Genomic DNA, 22,040 nt, shown 5'->3' on the forward strand with positions numbered 1-22,040 from the left:
TTCCTTTTCCTCGTGAACTATAGTAACCTCATTCTTCCCCTCCCCCTCCCATTCTACTGTACCTTTATATTGGACCAACAAATCTTTTTTGTATGGGCTGAAATTTGAAGGTCACTCTTTTTTCTGTTTATTGTCTTCTATCTTTGTAGCATGATACCTTCTATAACACATACTGCTTATCTACAATGTATGATTAATATCTGCAGTCAAAGCACAATAATCATGCCTATAGCCGATTTAGTGGTATTGCCAAGCATATTTCATGCTAACTTAGATCAACAATAAACTTCCTTCAGTGGGTCCATGCTTGGTGCTGTACAATAGAATAGAGTTCATTACAAACTGAAGTCAAATTTGACCTCCAGTCAGCCGTTTTTATACAATCAGCCTAAAAGCAGTAGATGAGTTTCGCAGCTTGGACAGTAAAATAACTGATGATGGCTGAAGTAGAGGGGACATAAAATGTAAAAGGGCATTGTTAAGAGAAATATTTCTGCAGAACAGAAATTTATTAACACTGAATATAAATTTAAGTGTTAGGAAGTCTTTTCTGAAGGAATTTGTCTGGAGCATAGCCTTGTAAGCAAATGAAATGAGGACAATATGAAGTTCAGACAAGAAGAGAACAGAGGCTTTTGAAGTGTAATGCTACAGAAGAATGCTGAAGATTTGATGAGTAGGTTGCTTAACAAATGAGAAGGTACTTAACAGAACTGGGGAGAAAAGAAATTTGTGGAATAACTTGACCAAATGAAAAGACTGGTTGATAGGGCACATTCTGAAATATTAAGGAATCATCAGTTTAGTACTGGAGGGAAGTGTGTGGGACAAAAAACTGCAGAAGGATACCAAGAGATGAGTACAGTAAGCAGATTAAAGTGGATATAGGTTTCAGTACTTATTCAGAGATGAAGATGTTTGCACAGGATACAATAGCGAAGAGAGCTGCCTAAAACCAGTCTTCAGACTAAATACCACCACCACCACCACCACCACCACAACAACGACAACAACAATTTATTCACTTACGTTGTTGCAAAGCTAAACTAATTTTCATTTAACCAGTTATTAGTCACCCTCAAAAAACTTCATTATTACTGAAAAAGTCTGCAGTTGCTCATATAGCGCATCAGATAAGAAAATTCAGTGTTTTAGCCACGTAACAAAATCGTCTTCCCTCTGTGTGCTATATCTGCTAAAATCTTGTTTGTATATCTCAAACCTTTTGGGAGATACAATGGAATGTTATGACTACAGTATTTCAATCTCTCTGTATTGTCAGCATGCACGAGCAGAAGTGAATGCACTATATAAAATTCATTTTCTCACAACTGGAAGTAGATATAGATATCCTCCAAACTTTAAAGAAAAATTAAATATGTTAGCTACGTTTCATATGCAGCAATGCATCAAATGTAAATTTATAATGACTCGTATTTTTCATTGCACACTATTCAAATTACATGCAGTACCTTATTTAATTGTGAATACCACAATAACTATGACCATTACCACAATGATAGTCAGTTCACAGTGAAACTAAAAAAATGAAGCTACAAGAGGTGAAATAATCTTTTTTTTTATCTAATAATTTCTTTAAAACTGTGTGAGAAAGATTACAGACCAACAAGAGAGCATGTGGTGATCTACTCATAGTGGCACTGCTGGACCTTGACCAGCTGGCTAACCAGCATTCACTGTGTGCACCTGTTGATGCAGTGCAGCAAGTCAGCATGCAGACTACCAGCTTTGTTTGTTTTCCTACACAATGATGGACAACCTGATTCAACACCTTAAATGAATGATGTGTCTTTGCTACCTGGATGACATCATTTTTTTAAAGACATTCAAAGAGCATCTAAGCTGTCTGACAACCATGTTGAAGTGCGTTCAGACTGCAAGCCACCATATGAATCTGAAAAAGTTCCTCTTTGCTGCCCAAAAAATGAAAATCTTTTGGCAGCTATTTAATGATGATGGAGTCTGTCTCGCTCCAAAGAAAATAAGAATAGTCATAGATTTTTTGGTTCCTGGCACATACATAATGTGACAAGATTTCTCAGAATGTGCTCATACTACTGGCTATTCTAAAGGACTTCTGTGCCAAGACTTGTCCATTGAAATAACTATTGTGCAGAGATGTCACATTTCCCTGGAACAAAGTGCAAGGAAGATCTTTCCTTGTTCTTAAGGAGGTGCTAATATCTTATCCAGTTCTGGGACTGTGAGATGAAGACATCGAGACAGAATAGATGCAATTCTAGTGCAAATTCAGAAAGGTGCTAGCTTATTCTTCCAGGGTACTCTCCAATTCCGAGGGGAAGTACTCTACAGCCAAGAAAGAGTGTCTTACAGTTGCTTGGACCATCAACAAGTTCTGGTCGTATTTATTTGGCAAACTATTACTTGTAGAGACAGAACATCATTCTCTATGCTGACTGATTAGCCTGAAGAATCCATCAAGTCAAATGGTGAGATGGGTACTGGAGCTTCAGGAGTATGACATCACAGTGGTATACAAAAACGGACATGAACAGAATGGCACTGACTGTATTTCAAGGAATCCTGTGGCAGGACATGGCAGCATGGACAAAACCTCAGTCATCAATACAATAAATGACACTGATGCTGGACAGGGGGAAGATCCAACATTGAATAAAACCACAGACACCTTGGAGGAGGAGGATCTGACTCAAGGGGAATTCCAATTAACCAACATGACATGGTTTAAGAGGAACTATGATTCAGCAGGGAGGAAATGGTTGCTTGGAATCTCATTTCATCTGTGGCCAGCTCTTTTGAAGTATTTCCACTATGCTCCAAGATCTCGTCAACTGAGATTCGTGAAGACTCTACACAGAATCAAATGCAAGTCCCACTGGACAGGTCTCTACCAATCCATTAGACACAACTTGAACCAATATAAGGAATGCCAGCAGTGGAAGCAGGTGCCACAATTACCTCTGGAGTATCTGAGACCAATTTGCCCTGCAGTAGCGCCATTCCACAAGATTCAAACAGATCTATTGCAGAGGTTCCCAAAGTCACTTTAATATTCTGGAATATTCTACATTCATAAAAATCGCAGCATGCTCCATCCAGGAGGCAGTTCTGCTCTGTCTGTACAAACAATGCTGGTGCCCATTTTGCACATGAGCATAAATGTCTGAAATTGAATTGTTGCACACATGTATGTCTCCAGTTACATACTTGGCGGATATGCTCTCAATGTTCATTGATGTTGAACATACAATGTGGGATTCAATACAGCCTGTGATGACATTCGCTTATAACACAGTAAAGCAAGACACTACTTCTGCAAAGCTTGGAAAGTGGGAGACGAGGTACTGCAGAAGTGAAGCTGTGAGGACGGGGCGTGAGTCGTGCTTGGGTAGCTCAGATGGTAGAGCACTTGCCCGCGAAAGGCAAAGGTCCCGAGTTTGAATCTCGGTCCGGCACACAGTTTTAATCTGCCAGGAAGTTTCATATCAGCGCACACTCCGCTGCAGAGTGAAAATCTCATTCAAGACACTACAAGCTTCACACCATTCCTTCCGCTCCAAGGTCATGAGGCCAAACAACAATTAACACACTGTACCCATTTCAACTGGGTGATATTCAGGATGACTCATCAAACACGTCACCAGGACTGAGGAAGTAAGACAGTAGGCTTGCATACAGCCCCTGAACACCCAGCAGAAGAACATCACCCACTGAGATATAGCTCAGGAGACTTAGTATGGATTTTTACACCTGAGCAGAAACTGAGACTTCTGGAAAAGCTACTAAAATGCTACTTTGGGCTGTACCATAACCTTTGTTACCGTTCAGAAGTCATATACTGAGCCGAGGATTATCATGCTTCATCTAGAAGACAGAAGTGCAGACATGTCGTCCACAACTTCCATCTGAAGTCCCACTACAGACCTAAGGCACAGCCGGCCGAAGTGGCCGTGCGGTTAAAGGCGCTGCAGTCTGGAACCGCAAGACCGCTACGGTCGCAGGTTCGAATCCTGCCTCGGGCATGGATGTTTGTGATGTCATTAGGTTAGTTAGGTTTAACTAGTTCTAAGTTCTAGGGGACTAATGACCTCAGCAGTTGAGTCCCATAGTGCTCAGAGCCATTTGAACCATTTGAACCTAAGGCACAGATTGACAATGGTGGTGTCTTGTTCAAGAAAAATGATGGCCTGCTCAAAGATCATGAAGCTTCGATGGGAGGGGCTACCTTTGATTCTCATCATAGTGATGAGGATGAGATAATGTGACCCGAATGCGAGAATCCTCCAGCGCTACCATAATTAGGACCACTGACAAGATCTAGATCTAGGATGCTGTAGCTGATTCCAATGATGACCTGAGAAACAACGAATCACTACTTCTCCAAGAGAGGGAGCAATTTCACAAGCTGTACTGCAAGCAATGTGGAGCAGCCATTATTGTCGCTCGCTGACGCGCTGCAGGTTGCCAGTTCAAATCTAATCACCAGCAAATATTTCTTACTTAGTATTTACCATTTCTGGAAGATACTTGAAATATCTTGTTTGTAATGTTTGAGTATTCTGGAATATTCCATTTTTGTACAAATACTAGCATTCTCCATTCAGGAGGCAGTTCTATTTTGTCTGTATAAATGACATTGGAGCCTATTTTGCACATCAGCATAAATGTCTGAAATTGTATGATTGCAGTCATGTATGCCTCTGGTTACATGATTGCCACCAGATTTTACAGTCAAGAGCTAAAATGTATTGGTTCATCATGTTTCCTATCAAACTTCTTTCCCTACTGATGTAACGACTGTAAATGCCATGATATTCATTTTACTTCTGTGTCTAGGACAGGGCCATCCATAGTGTGTCAAACTTCACGAAAGTGCAGTGTGTGCAGGCTGCAGGCAGGCCAAGTCCCGGCCTGTCACTCGACCTTGCTCAGTCCTTCTCGGAAATACCCGGAACAGTGCGACAAGGAAATATATTAGACCTTGTAGCTATAAATAGGGTGGATCTTATCAACAATGTCAGTACAAAAATGGGCATTAGCAATCATGATGTCATTATAGCATCTGGGGTAACGGAATTTAATAAATGAGTTAAAAAGGGCAGGAGAGTGTTTATGCTAGGCAGAACAGATAACACCTCACGTAGACTGTGGACTGACATCACTTAGTTCCATAACATGGACGTAGAGGCAGTTTGGGCAAAGTTTAAGTAGATTGTAAATTGTGGACTGCAGAGTAAAATGTCTAGTAAGTGGATAAAGGATGGAAAAGACCCACCATGATTTAATAACGAAATTTGGAAGATGCTGAGGAAGCAGATGCTATTGCACTCTCACTTCAAAAGAGAACGCACAAATGAAGAGAAGCAAGGGTTAACAGAGATTTGTGCATCTCTGAAAAGACCAATGCACAAATACAACTACCGAGCGTCACACTTAAGCAAAAGATCTGGCAGAGAACCCAAGAAAGTTCAGGTCCTATGTAAGATCACTATTTGTGTCTAAGGTTTCCATTCAGTCCCCTGTTGGTCAGTCTGATGTGGCAGTTGAAGATAGTAAAACGAAAGCCAAACTTTTAAATTTCACATTCAAGAAACTGTTCACACAGGAGAATCATACAACCATCATTTGACCATCGGACAGACTTTCATATGGATGCCATAGTAATAAGTGTCTCTGGTATAGACAAACAACTGAAAGACTTGAAAATGAATAAATCACCAGGTCCAAATGGAATCCCAATTCAGTTTTACAAAGAGTACGCTACAGCATTGGCCTCTCACCTAGCCTGCATTTATAGTAAATCTCTCACCCAGCATAAAGTTTCAAATAACCGGAAAAAGCCGCAGATGACTCCAGTATACAAGAAGGGTAAAAAGAATGGATCCGCAAAAATTAGACCAATATACCTAACTTTGATTTGATGCAAAATCCTAGAACATATTCTCAGTTTGAGTATAATAAACTTTCTTTAGACTGAGAAGCTTATATCCATGAATCGAATGGTTTTAGAAGACATCGCTCATGTGAAACTCAGCTTGCCTTTTCTCACATGATATACTGCGAACTGTAAATGAAGGGCAACAGACAGACACCATATTTCTAGATTTCTAGAAAGCATTTGACACAGTGCCCCATTGCAGGCTGCTAATGAAGGTATAAGCGTATGGAATAAGTTCACAGATATGTGAGTGGCTCGAAGACTTTGTAAGTAACAGAACCCAGTACGTCATCCTTGACGGCGAGTGTACATCAGAGACATGGGTATTGTCAGGAGTGCCGCACGGAAGTGTGATGGGACCGCTGTTGTTCTCTCTCTCTGAATATAAACGATTTGGCAGATAGGGTGGGCAGCAATCTGTGGTTGTCTGTTGATGGTACTGTGATAAACGGTACGGTGTCGAAGTTGAGTGACTGTAGGAAGATAAAAGTCAATTTAGACACAATTTCTACTTGGTGTGATGAATGGTAGCTAGCTCTAAATGTGGATAACTGTAAGTGGTGGTTTTTGGGATGTTTAAGGGGGACTAAACAGCGAAGGTCATCAGTCCCCCATTCCAAAAACATGCGAGCCGAAAATCGGCGAAGCAGGTAAAAACCTAAGGGGGGAGGAGACGCCCCCCAGTCGCTAAAAGAACACAATTGCAGCAACAAACACTACAGACAAGAAGAGTACAGAGGAACACCAGACAGAAAGGAACAGAAGAAGATGAGATGGCCGGAGGGAAAGAGTCAACCATTCGACGACACACCAAAACAGCAAACAAACATTGAGAGACGCGAGGATAAAAGACACAGAAAGGGAAAGGTGCAGGACCCCCCCTAAATGGAACCATAAAAAGGACCACCACGGATAAAATTTAAAACATTGTCAGCCATGGAGGCATCATCACGTAAAATCAAAGGCAAAGTGCCCGGGAGATTCAAAGATTGCCGGAGGGTGCGCAGTCGCGGACACTCCAGCAAAATGTGGGCGACTGTCAGCCGAAACCCACACCGACACAGGGGGGGATCCTCCTGACGCAAAAGATGACCGTGCGTCAGGTAGGTATGGCCTATGCGCAGCCGACACAGGATGACAGAGTCCCTGCGAGAAGCCCGCAGGGAGGAGCGCCACACATCGGTCGTCTCCTTGACAGCCCGCAGTTTATTCGGGGATGTCATGCCATGCCATTCAGCAGTCCACATCCCAAGTACCTTACGGCGCAACACCAGCTGCTGATCTCGAGCTGGGAGGCCGATCTCCAAAGCTGGGGCGGCGATCGCCCCTTTGGCCAGCCTGTCAACACGTTCGTTCCCTGGGATGCCAACGTGACCTGGCGTCCAAACAAAGACCACCGATCTTCCGGAGCGGGTAAGGGTGTAAACAGACTCCCGAATAGAGGACACCAGAGGAGAAGAGGGATAGCAGTGGTCGATGGCCTGGAGGCTGCTCAGGGAGTCACTACAGATGACGATGGACGTTCCTGAGCAGGAACGCATATGCTCAAGAGCGCGCAATATGGCCACCAGCTCTGCAGTAAAAATACTGCAGCCAGCCGGCAAGGAGCGCTGTTCAACATGGGCATCGTGAGCAAAAGCATAGGCAGTGCGACCATCAACCAGGGAACCATCAGTGTAGACAGTCTCACAGCCCGGAAATGAGGCGAGGAGCGCAAGAAAACGGCGACGGAGGGCCACAGGCGGAACTGAGTCCTTGGGTCCCTGTGCCAAGTCCAGACGGACGGACGGCTGGGGCAAACACCAGGGAGGCGTAGGTGCACGGACCCGGAAGGGAGGCAGAAGAGGGAAGGAGCCCAGTTCCGACAGCAGGGACTTTACGCGGACAGCTATGGAAAGCCCAGACCGAGATCGCCGTTCGGGCAGATGGAGGACCGTGACAGGGAAAAGCAGGCGACGATTGGGATGGCCCGGCGAGCAATGCACGTGGACAGCATAGTCGGCGAGCAGTCTATGGCGGCGAAACCGCAGCGGTGGAACCCCGGCCTCCACCAGTAGACTATCCATGGGGCTCGTACGAAAGGCGCCAGTTGCAAGCCGAACCCCACAGCGGTGTATGGGGTCTAACAACTTCAACACCGAGGGTGATGCAGACCCATAGGCCAGGCTTCCATAATCGAGCCGGGACTGCACAAGGGCCCTGTACAACCGCAACAGCGTGCAGCGATCCGCACCCCAAGATGTGTGGCTCAGGCAGCGGAGGGCGTTGAGGTGCCGCCAGCACTTTTGCTTCAGCTGAGTAATATGAGGAACCCATGTGAGCCGGGCATCAAACACGAGTCCTAAGAAGCGGCAAGTGTCCACTACTTCAAGCAGGTGGCCGTCGAGGTAAAGTTCAGGATGGGGGTGGACCGTCCGACGCCTGCAGAAGTGCATAACTCGAGTCTTGGCTGCAGAGAACTGAAAACCGTGAGTCAGAGCCCACGATGCTGCCTTGCGAACGGCTACTTGCAGCCTGCGTTCGGCGACTCCCGTAGTCGTGGAGCTAAAGGAGATGCAGAAGTCGTCGGCATACAAAGAAGGAGACACCGACGACCCCACGGCTGCAGCCAGACCATTAATGGCCACTAGAAATAAGGACACGCTCAACACTGAGCCCTGCGGGACCCCGTTTTCCTGTGTATAAGATGAACTAGAGGCGGCACCGACTTGCACCCGGAAAGAGCGGTGCAATAGAAAGGTTTGAAGAAAAGCCGGGAGCCGACCACGAAGACCCCACGCATGCAGCGTGGCAAGAATGTGATGCCTCCATGTGGTGTCATACGCCTTCCGCAGATCAAAAAATACAGCAACGAGATGCTGACGTCGGGCAAAGGCCGTACGGATAGCAGATTCCAGCCGCACCAAATTGTCCGCTGCAGACCGGCCCCGACGGAAGCCACCCTGGGATGGAGCGAGGAGACCGCGCGATTCAAGGACCCAACACAAACGCCGCCCCACCAGACGTTCGAGCAATTTGCACAAAACATTGGTGAGGGTAATGGGACGATAGCTGTCCACCGCCAGTGGGTCCGCACCGGGCTTCAAGATGGGGACAATAAGACCCTCTCGCCATTGCGACGGGAACACGCCTTCGCTCCAAATGCGGTTAAATACCGCGAGAATGTGTCTCTGGCAGTCCCTGGAGAGATGCTTCAGCATCTGCGCGTGGATGCAGTCCGGTCCTGGTGCTGTATCAGGGCAATCGGCGAGGGCAGCGAGGAATTCCCTCTCGCTGAAAGGAGCATTGTATTTTTCAGAACGACGCGTGTGGAATGAGAACGGCGTCCGCTCGGCTCGCTCCTTTAGAGAGCGAAAGGCGGGGGGAAAAGATGCAGTCGCAGAGCTCTTAGCAAAGTGCGCGGCAAGGTGTTCAGCAATGGCGGCAGCGTCCGTGCAGACAGCGCCGTCCAAGGAGAGCCCAGGTACACCCATAGGGGTCTGGTATCCATAAATCCGCCGGATCCGGGACCACACGAGCGAGGGGGAGACACGGGAACCCAAGGATGAGACATACCTCTCCCAGCACTCCTGCTTACGCCGTGCAATAAGACGACGGGCCAAGGTACGGAGCCTCTTAAAGGCGATGAGGGTCTCCAGAGACGGGTGCCGCCTATGACGCTGGAGAGCCCGCCTACGGTCGCGAATAGCCTCAGCAATCTCCGGCGACCACCAGGGGACAGCCTTCCTCTGAGGGAGTCCAGAAGAGCGGGGGACGGCAGCCTCGGCCGCCGAAGTGATGGATGTGGTTAAGACACGGACCACCTCGTCAATGTCACCCTGTGGGGGAGACTCAATGGTTGCAGCAGAAGTAAAAGCCGGCCAGTCAGTCCTGGGGAGAGCCCAGCGGGGCAGGCGCCCAGAAGAATGAGACTGGGGCAGTGACAAATAGATGGGAAAATGGTCACTACCACACAGGTCAGGATGCACTCTCCAGTGGAGGGATGGGGCAAGTCCGGGGCTGCAAAGAGAGAGATCGATGGCCGAGAAAGAGCCATGGGCCACCCTGAAATGCGTGGGAGCACCGGTATTCACGAGGCTAAGATCGAGCTGAGCCAACACATGCTCCACGGCCCGACCGCGGTCATCGGAGGCAGTCCCACCCCATAGAGGGTTGTGGGCATTGAAATCGCCCAGAAGCAGCAAAGGTGGCGGGAGTTGAGCCAGCAGTGCAGCCAAGACATGCCGGGGGAGCTCCCCATCCGGAGGAATGTAAACAGAGCAAACTGTAATAGCCGGCGAGAGCTCAACCCTGGCAGCGACTGCCTCTAAAGGCGTCAGAAGGGGTACTGGCGAGCTACAGACAGAGTGGTGAACAAAGAGGCAAACCCCACCTGACGCTCATTGACAGGCAGCGCGGTTTTTATAGTATCCCCGATAACCGCGAAGGGCGGGTGTCCGCATTGCCGGAAACCAAGTTTCCTGCAGAGCAATGCAGAGAACGGGGGAAACACTCAGAAGCATCCGGAGCTCAGGCAGGTGGCGGAAATAACCGCCGCAGTTCCACTGGAGAATGGAAGCAGGAAGGGACTGGGAGGGCGTGAATGCGGCTAAGAGGCAGACGGTGCCTCAGAGCCAACTGCCGCCACCGGGAGAGAGTCAGCTGAGTCCATAGGAAAGGCCCCCAAGGGGTCCGTGAGGGCGAGATCCGCGGCAGAGGCGAGGATCTCCACCTCATCCCCAGAGCCAGGACTATGTACAGCAGGCGGTACTGAAACCGCTGGAACGTCCTTCTTCGTGGACACATTCCGTTCCTTCTTCTCACGTCGGCCCTTAGGGTGAGAGGGCTGGGAGAGCTTCTCTGAAGGAGCGTCGGAGGCTGACGACGACGCAGAAGCCCTACGACCAGCAGGCGGCGGAACCTTCAGCCACTGGCTGACATCCGGCTGGGTAGGAGAAGAAACGGAGGAAGGGAGAGCCCCGAGGGACCCCTTCCGCGAGAGAGAAACCGGCAGAGGCAACGCCGGCGGAGAAGGAGGGGGAGGGATCGAGCCCCCCGGTTTTGGAGGAGATGTCACTCCCGAAGGAGGGGGAGGGATCGAGCCCCCCGGTTTTGGAGGAGATGTCACTCCCGAAGGAAGCGTGGGGGGAGCGACAGAAGAGGGTTTGCCCCCCAACTGCTAAGGGGGCAACAGAGGAAGGCTTGCCCCCAGGCACGAGGGGGGCAGACAGAGATGCACGGCCCCGAGGGCCCACTGAAGGCGGCACAGATGAGGCGACAACCGTCGCTCGCGTGGGCGACGAGAACGTGGCTGCAGCATAAGATGTTCGAGTGGAAGCAGGATACAACCTTTCATATTTCACTTTTGCCTCTCGATAAGTAAGCCGGTCCAGGGTCTTAAATTCCATAATCTTCCGCTCCTTATGAAGAACGGGGCAATCCGGCGAGCATGGAGAGTGGTGCTCCCCACAGTTGACACATACAGGCGGAGGCGCACATGGAGAATCGGGATGAGAGGGGCGTCCGCAATCTCGACATGTAGCGCTGGATGGGCAACGGGAGGACATATGCCCAAACTTCCAGCACTGGTAGCACCGCATCGGGGGAGGGACGTAGGGCTTGACGTCGCAACGGTAAACCATCACCTTGACCTTCTCGGGCAAGACATCACCTTCGAAGGCCAAGATAAAGGCACCGGTGGCCACCCTGTTAGTCTTGGGCCCTCTATGTACACGACGGACAAAATGTACACCACGTCGTTCCAAGTCGGCTCTCAGCTCGTCATCGGATTGTAACAAGAGGTCACGATGGTAAATAATCCCCTGGACCATATTTAAGCTACTGTGGGGAGTGACGGTAACAGGGACGTCACCCAGCTTATCACACAAGAGCAACGCTCGTGACTGGGCTGGGGAGGATGTCTTGAGGAGGATGGACCCATTCCTCATTTTAGACAACCCCGCCACTTCCCCAAACTTATCCTCCAGGTGTTCCACAAAAAACAGAGGCTTCGTCGTAAGAAAGGAGTCACCATCAGTCCTGCTGCAGACAAGGTATTGCGGTACGTAAGGCTCCCGCTTGGCACTAGATCGGCGTCCCTCCCATGGCGCAGCCAACGAGGGGAACGACTGAGGGTCATATTGCGCAGCATCAAATTCTACTCTACCTCGCTTAGAGACGCTGGTGGCCGTGCGACCACCAGCTTGGTGTGATTTATTGCGCTTCATTGCGCCACATCCGCCCAGATGCCACCTACTCCGAACGAGGGCTCTCCCCAAGGGCGCCACCCAGCCAAAGCAACGGGTACCTGGCCGATATCCCGTTGCCCAGAGTCCCCGTGCCCCAGACAAGATGGGCACATACTCCTTGGCATGCATGGGGAGGAAACAGCTCTGGCATCTGTAGTGCGATCCCTGCGTGGTCAGGGGGCTACCACCAAGAGGGTACATGACGACCCCACCACAACGGACTGGCTACCGTGCTGGATTTTAGGTATCGAAAGGGTCCACAGTTGGCGAGGGCACTAAGAAGAAGATTGCGCACAAGACGAGAAGGAGACAACCCAGAAGATGTTGGGTGTAGTCCCCCCCACATGACAATAGGTAACATGCAAGATGGTGGTGCATGATGGATCAATAGAAAAACACCACGTAAGGTGTCCTTCCCCAAATGGCACGCACTAACGACGGAAATTTGGAAAAAAGGAGGTCAAACCCAAGAGGGGACCATCACAGAAGGCCGAAACGTTTGAGACTCCTTTTAGTCGCCTCTTACGACAGGCAGGAATACCGCGGGCCTATTCTAACCCCCGAACCCGCAGGGGGGATAACTGTAACTGTAAGTAAACGCGGATGAGTACGAAGAACAAACCTGTAACATTTGGTGACAGTATTACTAGTGACCTGCTAGACACAGTCAAGTCGTTTAAATATCAAGGCACAACATTGCAAAATGATATGAAATGGGGTGAGCATGTGAGAACTGTGGTAGGGAAACCCAATGGTTGACTCCAGTTTATTGGGAGAATTTTAGGAAAGAGAGGTTCACCTGTAAAGGAGACCGCATATAGGACACTGGTGCGACCTATTCTTGTGTACTGTCCAAGTGTTTGGGATCCACACCAGGTCAGATTGAAGGAAAACATTGAAGCAATTCCTGGGTGGGCTGCTAGATTTGTGACTGTTATGAAGATGCTTCAAGAACTCAAATGAGAATCTCTGGATGGAAGGCAACGGTCTTTTCGAAAAACACTATTGAGAAAATTTAGAGAACTGGTGATTGAAGCTGACTGATGAACAATTCTACTGTCGCCAACATACATTGCGCATAAGGACCATGAAGATAAAGTATGAGAAATTAGGGCTCATAATGAGGCATATAGACAGTCATTTTTCCCGCACTATATTTGTGAGTGGAACAGGAAATGAAATGATTAGGAGTGATGCAGGGTACCCTCCGCCACCCACTGTACAGTGGCTTGTGGAATATCTATGTAGATGTACATGTAGAAATTTTGTTTAGCACTGTGGTGCAGCACTTTGTGGTCAACACAACTCTCTGATTTTAACAGAACTGTGGTGTCAGCACTGTTAACCTTTGCTATTTGTTCGTGGTATGAAGGAAATTCACAGGTCCGATGGCTGTTTGCACAAAAAGAGGCAATCTGTCATCACAATCCTTTAAAATGAATGGGAATGACTGAAGAGAGGGACGAGAATTGTCAATTAGCATAAGCAGCGGGTACCGCTTATTTGCTATGAAATGACATTACAGCAGCATGCAGAAAAAATTTAAAACTTTTAGCTGACAAAGATAGAGCAAAAAATTACAATGATTGACAGACATTAATTGTTCTGTTCATCACAAAGAACTTTGTGCTAATTTTGCAGGCATGGAACACTTGAAGAAACTGATGTTACGAATAGCAAAATTTCTGAAGTCCTATCCATTATTCCATTTTCAGCAGCAACAGTTTTCAATGAAAATAAATGAAGAGTATGGAGACTTCATATATTACTGCAAAGTACATTGGTTAAGTCAAGGGGCATGCCTGGAAGAATTTATAATTTAAATCTTCCTAATATGAAGGAAAAAGGAGTGCAGGAATGAAAGTTAGAACATCCAAAATAGAGTGCAGACTTTGCATTTTACACTGACTTGACTGCACACTGCCCACAGTAAGACACTGCAACGTAACTTCTTTCTGATTTGATGGGGATGCATTTAAAAAGGAAATCTGACAAACACAATACAGTCTCCTAAGCTGACTGATGTTAAAAAAAATAATCACGATTTGAAGAATTCATTGTGGTCTTGCAAGAATTACAATAATAGTTTAATAAAGGTTTTGAGGACACTGCCAATCTTACATCTGTTTTTGAGACTATTAGCCGTTTCAGTTGAAAGCACCCCTGCGCATGTGCAGATGAAACTGATTGACCTGTAAGGTAGTTCCAGTTTTAATTACACATCTTTTTACATAAAAACTGCCCAGGACGTCTACACTGCTTTTATCAGGCAGATTTTCTAAGTCTCCATAATGAAGTTGCAAAAGTGCTACAATATTTTGTTTGATATACTTGTGTGAAAGACCTTTTTCTGATTATGAAACTAAGTAAGTCACAATTATGTGGCAACTTGAGTGCAAAACTTGAACCTGTCCGAGTCTGTCCATATGCCGACAGTTTGTACCAGATAAAAATTATATTGTGTTTTCAGCTTGCCAAAAATAATTAGCTAGTACTGAACACTTATTTTGTTGTGATCTGTGTTGTTGACACACGTGTATGTAAGTATGACTGTACTGGCACTTAAATGTGGCACATTCACTTTCCAACTAGGATCACTAAATCCTCAAGGACAGCCATTGATAACATTTTTATAGACAAATCAAAGGAACAAAATCATATCTTAAAACCTGTTATAAATGGACTATCAGATCATGACATGCAGCTCCTTGTTTTAGATGTAAATTCTAAGCAGATTATCAAGACTGCTAAATCAGAGTACAGGAGAGTAGTCACTCAACCAAAAATTGAGTGTTTTAGAAAACTGCTCAAAGATATGAACTGGAAAGATGTTTAGAGTGCTCATGACATGAATGAAAAATATAACACATTCACGAACAATGTCAGTACCATGTTTGAAAACTGTTTTCCTCTAAAAGTTACTCAAATTAAACAGAAGTCTATAATAAAACCATGGATTACACACTGAATAAAGATTTCCTGTAAGACAAAAAGGAAAATGTATCTGTCGACCAAGAATAGCTCCAATGCTGATGATTTGGCTAAATACAAGGAATACTGTCAAAACATTAAAAAAAGTAATTCAGACGTCTAAACAAATGCACTACGAGAAGAAGATAGCAATGTCAGGGAACAAAATAAAAACAATATGGGATATAGTGAAAGAGCAGACTGGTAGAACCAGAAAGGAACAGGAGCAAATAGCACTAAGGGTAGACGACACATCAGTAACTGATGGGAATAGTGTGGCAAATCTATTTAACAAGTACTTTATATCCATTACTGATAGAATGGGACTTTCAGGATCAGTAAATAATGCCCTTGATTATCTGAAACTAGCCTTCACAAATAGCTTCAATTACATGAATATATCACTCACTTCACCAAAAGAAATAACGTCCATAATAAAATCTTTAAAAACAAAGCATTCTAGTGGGTACGATGAAATATCAACAAAGTTAATTAAGGCATGTTCTTGTGAGTTTAGCACAATTCTAAGGTACTTGTGTAACCAGTCAATTATAACTGGGACATTTCCTGACTGGCTAAAATATGCAGATGTTAAGCCTCTATTCAAGAAAGGGGATAAAGAGATACCATCAAACTACAGACCGATTTCACTTTTGCCAGCATTCTCAAAAATTTTAGAAAAAGTAATGTACAGCCAGCTGCTCAACCATCTGACCACAAATAACATATTATCAAGAACACAGTTTGGATTTCTGAAGGGTTCTGATATCGAGAAGGCTATTTACACCTACAGTGAAAATGTACTTAATTCATTAAATAACAAATTACAAGCAGCAGGTATTTTCTGTGATTTGTCAAAGGCATTTGATTGTGTGAACCACAACATCCTTTTAAGTAAATTAGAATTCTATGGTGTCACGGGCAGTGCTGCAAAATGGTTCAAGTCATACCTCACTAACAGGAAACAAAGGGTGTCAGTGCAAGGGACTAGTGAATTGAGTCATCAGTCATCATCAGAATGGGATGAAATTACATGTGGTGTCCCACAGGGATCCATCTTAGGGCCATTGCTTTTTCTTGTGTACATTAATGATCTCTCATCAGTTACACTGTCAGAAGCAGAGTTAGTTTTGTTTGCAGATGACACAAGTATTGCAATAAATAGTATGTCAAGTGTAGTTCTAGAAAGATCTGCTAATGATATTTTCATGGATATTAATAAATGGTTTAAAGCCAACTCACTGACATTAAACTTCGAAAAGACTCACTATATGCAATTCAGAACCTGTAAGAGGTTTCCACCCAGCATACGCATAAAATACAAAGAAGAGCAGATAGAAGAGGTTGACAGTCTTAAATTCCTGGGATTACAACTTGATAATAAATTCAGTTGGGAAGAGCACACCACAGAACTGCAGAAACGCCTTAACAAATCTGTATTTGCAATTCGAGTGTTAGCAGACATAGGCGACAACAAAATGAAAAAGCTTGCATACTTTGCCTACTTTCATTCCATAATGTCATTTGGTATAATATTTTGGGGTAACTCTTCAAGTCAAACAAAAGTTTTCAGAGTCCAAAAGCGTGTAATATGTATTATTTGTGGAGTAAATTCACGGACGTCCTGTAGAAACCTCTTCAAAGAACTGGGTATACTAACTACTGCCTCTCAGTATATTTACTCATTAATGAAATTTGTTCTAAATAATATATCTCTTTTTCCAACAAACAGCTCAGTTCATACATACAATACCAGGAACAAAAATGATCTGCACAAGGACTTAAAAGCACTTACTTTAGTTCAAAAAGGGGTCCACTACTCAGGAACACTCATCTTCAATAATTTGTCAGTAAATAAAAAATTAGTTACAAATAAAGATCAGTTTAAAAGGAGCCTGAAAGACTTACTAGTGAACAACTCCTTCTACTCCATTGACGAATTTTTTAATAGAAACAAATGATGTAATGTATATATTCATACTATTAGTATTGTTATTTCAGCTTTAAAAAAAAAAAAAATTACATGTTCCACATCCACGAGGATCTCCTCAGCACGGATCTATGGAACGAAAACTAATCTAATCTAATCTAATCTTCCCCTCTTCCCCCTTTCGCACTCAGACAGTATGGCGTGGTGGTGGGGAAAATGTGAAGTGAGGCCAAGTGCTTTGACACTCAGGCCGAAATCTTGGGTGCCACTGGTCTAGGAGATACTATGTATTTAGCAAATTGTCAGTCTCTTATTTCTTGCTCGTGATGTGCACAATGATCAGATTTTTTCCATCACATATTTATTACATCTGAACATTTTTAACCATATAATTCACAGTTTACATCCCAGAATAAATTTTCACTCTGCAGCAGACAGTGCGCTGATTTGAAAATTCCTGGCAAACTAAAACCGTGTGCAGACAGTATGAGAACAAATGACACAAACTGTATCTGGTGGGTCACACAGAGGCCCAATTGACTAACTTCAATGCTGATTAACTCATAAATGGTACAAAATATAGAATTTTTTCCCTTGACTTTCTCAGCAAAACCTACCCTGCAATACCCTTATAAGCTTTTCAGACTGTTTGTCAACAGCCTGTATAGAGAGAAAGAGCAGTCCTAACACACTTCCATGGGGCACTCTTAGTGATACTCTTTTCTCTGATTAACACTTGCCATTCCAGGTTCTGTTACTTAAGAAGTCTTCGAGGCACACTCATATCTGGGAACCTATTCCATATGCTCAGACCTTAGTTAACAGTCTTTGCCACCCTCTTTTTTGCTTAGTTTTCAAGTATGTTCTTTATTTTTAGTGTATTGTATTGTTTCTCAGTGTTACATCCAAAATGAATATATACCAGTTAATTACACTATATTTATAACATCTCATTTATTTCCATTATTCGAAAAAAACACCTTTAGGTTAAACTTTTTCAGTGTAATCAATTAGAGAACACATAACTCTGGAACCAAACTATGTCGAAAGCTTTTCAAAATAAAGGCTTGTTGTATTGTTTCTCAGTGTTACATCCAAAATGAATATATACCAGTTAATTACACTATATTTATAACATCTCATTTATTTCCATTATTGGAAAAAAACACCTTTAGGTTAAACTTTTTCAGTGTAATCAATTAGAGAACACATAACTCTGGAACCAAACTATGTCGAAAGCTTTTCAAAATAAAGGCTTGTCACACATTACAAGTTCTTTTTTGAGACATTATGCTGCCAAACCATTAACACTTTACTATAGTGTGAAACTGCTGATCAGAATCTGTACATAAAAGCCAAACTGCCTTCAGTGCAACAGTGGACATTTGACAAGGTCCACATTTTCCGTTGTTATGGAAAGTTGCTTTATCACTGAATTCTGAAGTAATTTGTATCCCATCAGAATATTTACACTGCACAGACCTGCCATTCTAAGCCCTTTACCACAGTGTAATTAACTGAGTTCATCATTATAACCCTACGGTTGAAACAGTAACTCAGAGCTGTGAAAACAGACTTGCATAGTTCTGTGGCCATAACACTCGTCAGCCTAGTTTGAATGCACAAACCAGCGTGCTTCGATGTTTCCTACACCTCTTTCTAAAAAGGTTGCCTCCACATTTTTCAGAAGTTTGCTAGTTTCATCAATAAAAATTCCTTTTTCCTATAGTACAAAAACTAACTTCAAAGTATTATGACTTGGAATACTAAGCAGGCCAGATGCCATGTTGACTTACATGCTTGCAAAAGCTGAAGTGTCATATTTTGTCGTTATTTCATTTATACTTCTATACTAAAAAAATATGCAGCTTCATTGCTGCACAACATTAAAGATCTTTGCAAAAAATGGCTCTGAGCACTATGGGACTTAACATCTGAGGTCATCAGTCCCCTAGAACTTAGAACTACTTAAACCTAACTAACCTAAGGACATCACATACATCCACGCCCGAGGCAGGATTCAAACCTGCGACCGTAGCAGTCGCGCGGTCCCGGACTGAAGCGCCTAGAACCACTCGACCATCACGGCCGGCAAAGATCTTTGCAAATTGGATCATTTTTACTAAATTTGTCATACAAAAAAAGGGTCAGGAAACGTAATGTCACTGGTGTTATTGACTGCCAATTTGTTTATCTTTTTAGTTACTTATTTTCATCCTATTTGACCATTTTTCAATGTTATGATGAACATGAAGCTATACCTATCATTTAAATTATATTTACAACACCATACATAGCACATTTATTTACATTACACTAACTTGAGAAAAACATTAATTAAAGAAAAAATAACGAACTTCCTGGCAGATTACAACTGTGTGCTAGCTCGAGACACACACTAGGGACCTGCTAAACTACCACTGTTGATAGAACAGAGAGGAATGGCTTTGTTCAGTAGGTACAGCATTTCCCCACAAAAGACAAAGTCTGAGCACAAGTTCCAGTCCAGCATGTGGTTTTAACTTGTCTACAAGTTTCATAGCAGTGTACATTGCGCTACAGAGTGAAAAAACTTACTCATGCAACATTCTGTAGAATTTAAGTTTCTCCCGGAATATCAAATGCTCAAACAATATGATGAGAATGCAGCCTGGTGATGTTTCTGACAACTGCCGAGGTGAACATCCTGCCAGTTTCAAGGTTTTAGGGCCTTAAAAATGATGGGGTGTTAACAGCTTGAAACATTTGCAGTTGTCAATGGCACCCCCCCCCCTTTTCCCTCTGCTGCAGTCCCATAAGTTCTTTGAATGACAATCTGAAAGTTGTTGTTAAGGCTGTTTTGCCACTACCCTTGTGGTGCTAGTACAGCTAGTATATGGCAGAACTTCCGTAGAGTTTGGGAAGCAGAGGAGTGGTATTTCAGAATAAAGACGTGAGACATACCTGCATAGCTCATGCACAAGAGTACTACCTGTGAAAGGCAAGAGTTCTGGTTTAAGTCCCAGTACTGCAACAGCTTCTCCATGTCAGGGAGTTTCATTCAGAACCGAACCTTGGCTGAATATTAATATAAGATTTCAATATCGGTGTTTATTGCATAAAATTCCCTGCATGTCACAGTGTATTCTCTTTTTCCATACATTATAGCATACTGCATTGGACACATCTTGCTGGACAGTTTATATGATTAATGTACTGGTGTGCTCTTGATTTTGATTAAGGATGTTGCCTTACTGAGAGTGACTTTATTTGGATGACAAGGACAATACTTCATACATAATTTATAGGGCTTATCAACAGAAATAATGAAGAGTTCCAGAAGGAATTCCACCAACAGAATCAAAGGGTACTTGCAGGTCAGCAGCATTGAAGAGGCAATGAAAAATTTCAAGTGTGGAAGCAACTGCGTTGCAGATGGCTTAGTGGTAATTTAGAACAGCTGAAGTAAGAAATTCAGTCAGCAAAGCCTAAACTTGCCAGAAATGGCTGATTACTGTTGGGAGTCTGCAGGTCAGACCATACCTTCAGATATAGTCATGTCTGTTAACGCCTGTCAGTGTTAAAATGTCACTGTAAATTATTTCGGTCATCTTCACAATGTAACCAATAAGAACATCTATCCGATACACTAAAATTTATACGGAAATAATCGTGTTCTATGTTTCCATTTAGATCAGTTTTCTGTAACAGCCTTTAATGTGAAAAAGTTCCACACAACAAACTTTTAAGGGCAAAACTATTTACCAGATAGTACAATAATGACTTATTAGTATAATTACCTGTATCACTGCAATCACATAAGAAAGTACCATTTCCATCAATACATTTACCAGTATTGCAAGGATTACGTACTGCAGCACAGTCATCTATATCTTCTTCACAATACCTGCCCTTATATCCACTGTAGCACTTGCATTCTGGACTCTGAAAATAATATTTTATTCTGTGAAACAATATGAAACAACATTTTATGAATAATGGACATATTAAACAGGGACACAAACACTGAAACAAGTAAAGACAATGATTCATTGTATTGCAGATGACCTAACAGAGCAGGGAGAGTGTATTTGCAAATTTTTAAGACACATATATGTATCTGAGGACCCAGATGCCATTATGCAATACTGCATCTGTGTGACTCGTACTTTACCCTTCTTGTGTACATCAGTGACTTGCTTCAGCAGTCTTATTTGAGGTAAATGAATACTGAAGCTCACATAAAATCCATATAGCTTGTTGTGTGTTTACTAAAATGGTGTTTAACGTTCATGCCATGGTATAGATATTGGCAAGTGAAGTAAAATTATCAAGAGAATAACAAATCTCTCACAGACAAATAACAATGTATTGCACAGGAGTCGTGTTACCTACCGGAGAAACATGTCAGTAGTGGCATTGCTGTATGAGAAAGAGTAGACACTGTTGTATGAATGTGATGGAAAGTTTGACACCGTATCTAGCTAGTGGCATGTCGTGCACTTCAGCACGCAATGAAACAACCTGTTTTTTTAGAGTTCATCAACAGTCTCCCAAAAATGGATTGGAAAAGTGAGTCTCAATAATTTTCTGATGAAAATGAAATTAAAAGTATTTATGACAATTTTGAGGCAACAAAACAAAACAGTGGCAGTAATGGCTTGAAAATTAAGAGAGGGAAATAGTAAAGACACTTGAGGAAGATGGGGCAACAGAACACACAAATGCTGAAATTAGTGGCCATATGAACATCAAATTCTGTAACTCACATGAAATGGGACAAACAATTCACTACTGATATTTAAAGAAGTGGACCCAAGACACAATTGCCAATTACAGCCTTTGAACCACAGGAAGTAAGTTAAATCACATCACCCAAAATTGCACATCAGACTCCTTGCACCTAATTCTTTTTGCCAGCACACACTACTTGTACAAAGCATGAAACAGACAATTTGTTACGATGATGTGAATGCTGTCAACCTGCATGACA

At 43.8% G+C, this 22,040-nt stretch overlaps 1 protein-coding gene across 1 annotated transcript in view; it reads right to left on the reverse strand.

The window, feature by feature from the left end:
- Nucleotides 1-22,040, reverse strand: part of LOC126248896 (protein crumbs) — a 354,721-nt gene that overhangs the window by 21,694 nt on the left and 310,987 nt on the right. The window contains exon 29 of the mRNA XM_049950366.1: nucleotides 20,848-20,992. Within this exon, the coding sequence (XP_049806323.1) occupies nucleotides 20,848-20,992 (145 nt within the window). The remainder of the gene's footprint in view (nucleotides 1-20,847; nucleotides 20,993-22,040) is intronic.

Source organism: Schistocerca nitens, chromosome 3 (genome assembly GCF_023898315.1).
Source record: "Schistocerca nitens isolate TAMUIC-IGC-003100 chromosome 3, iqSchNite1.1, whole genome shotgun sequence".
NCBI classification, from domain to species: Eukaryota; Metazoa; Arthropoda; class Insecta; order Orthoptera; family Acrididae; genus Schistocerca; species Schistocerca nitens.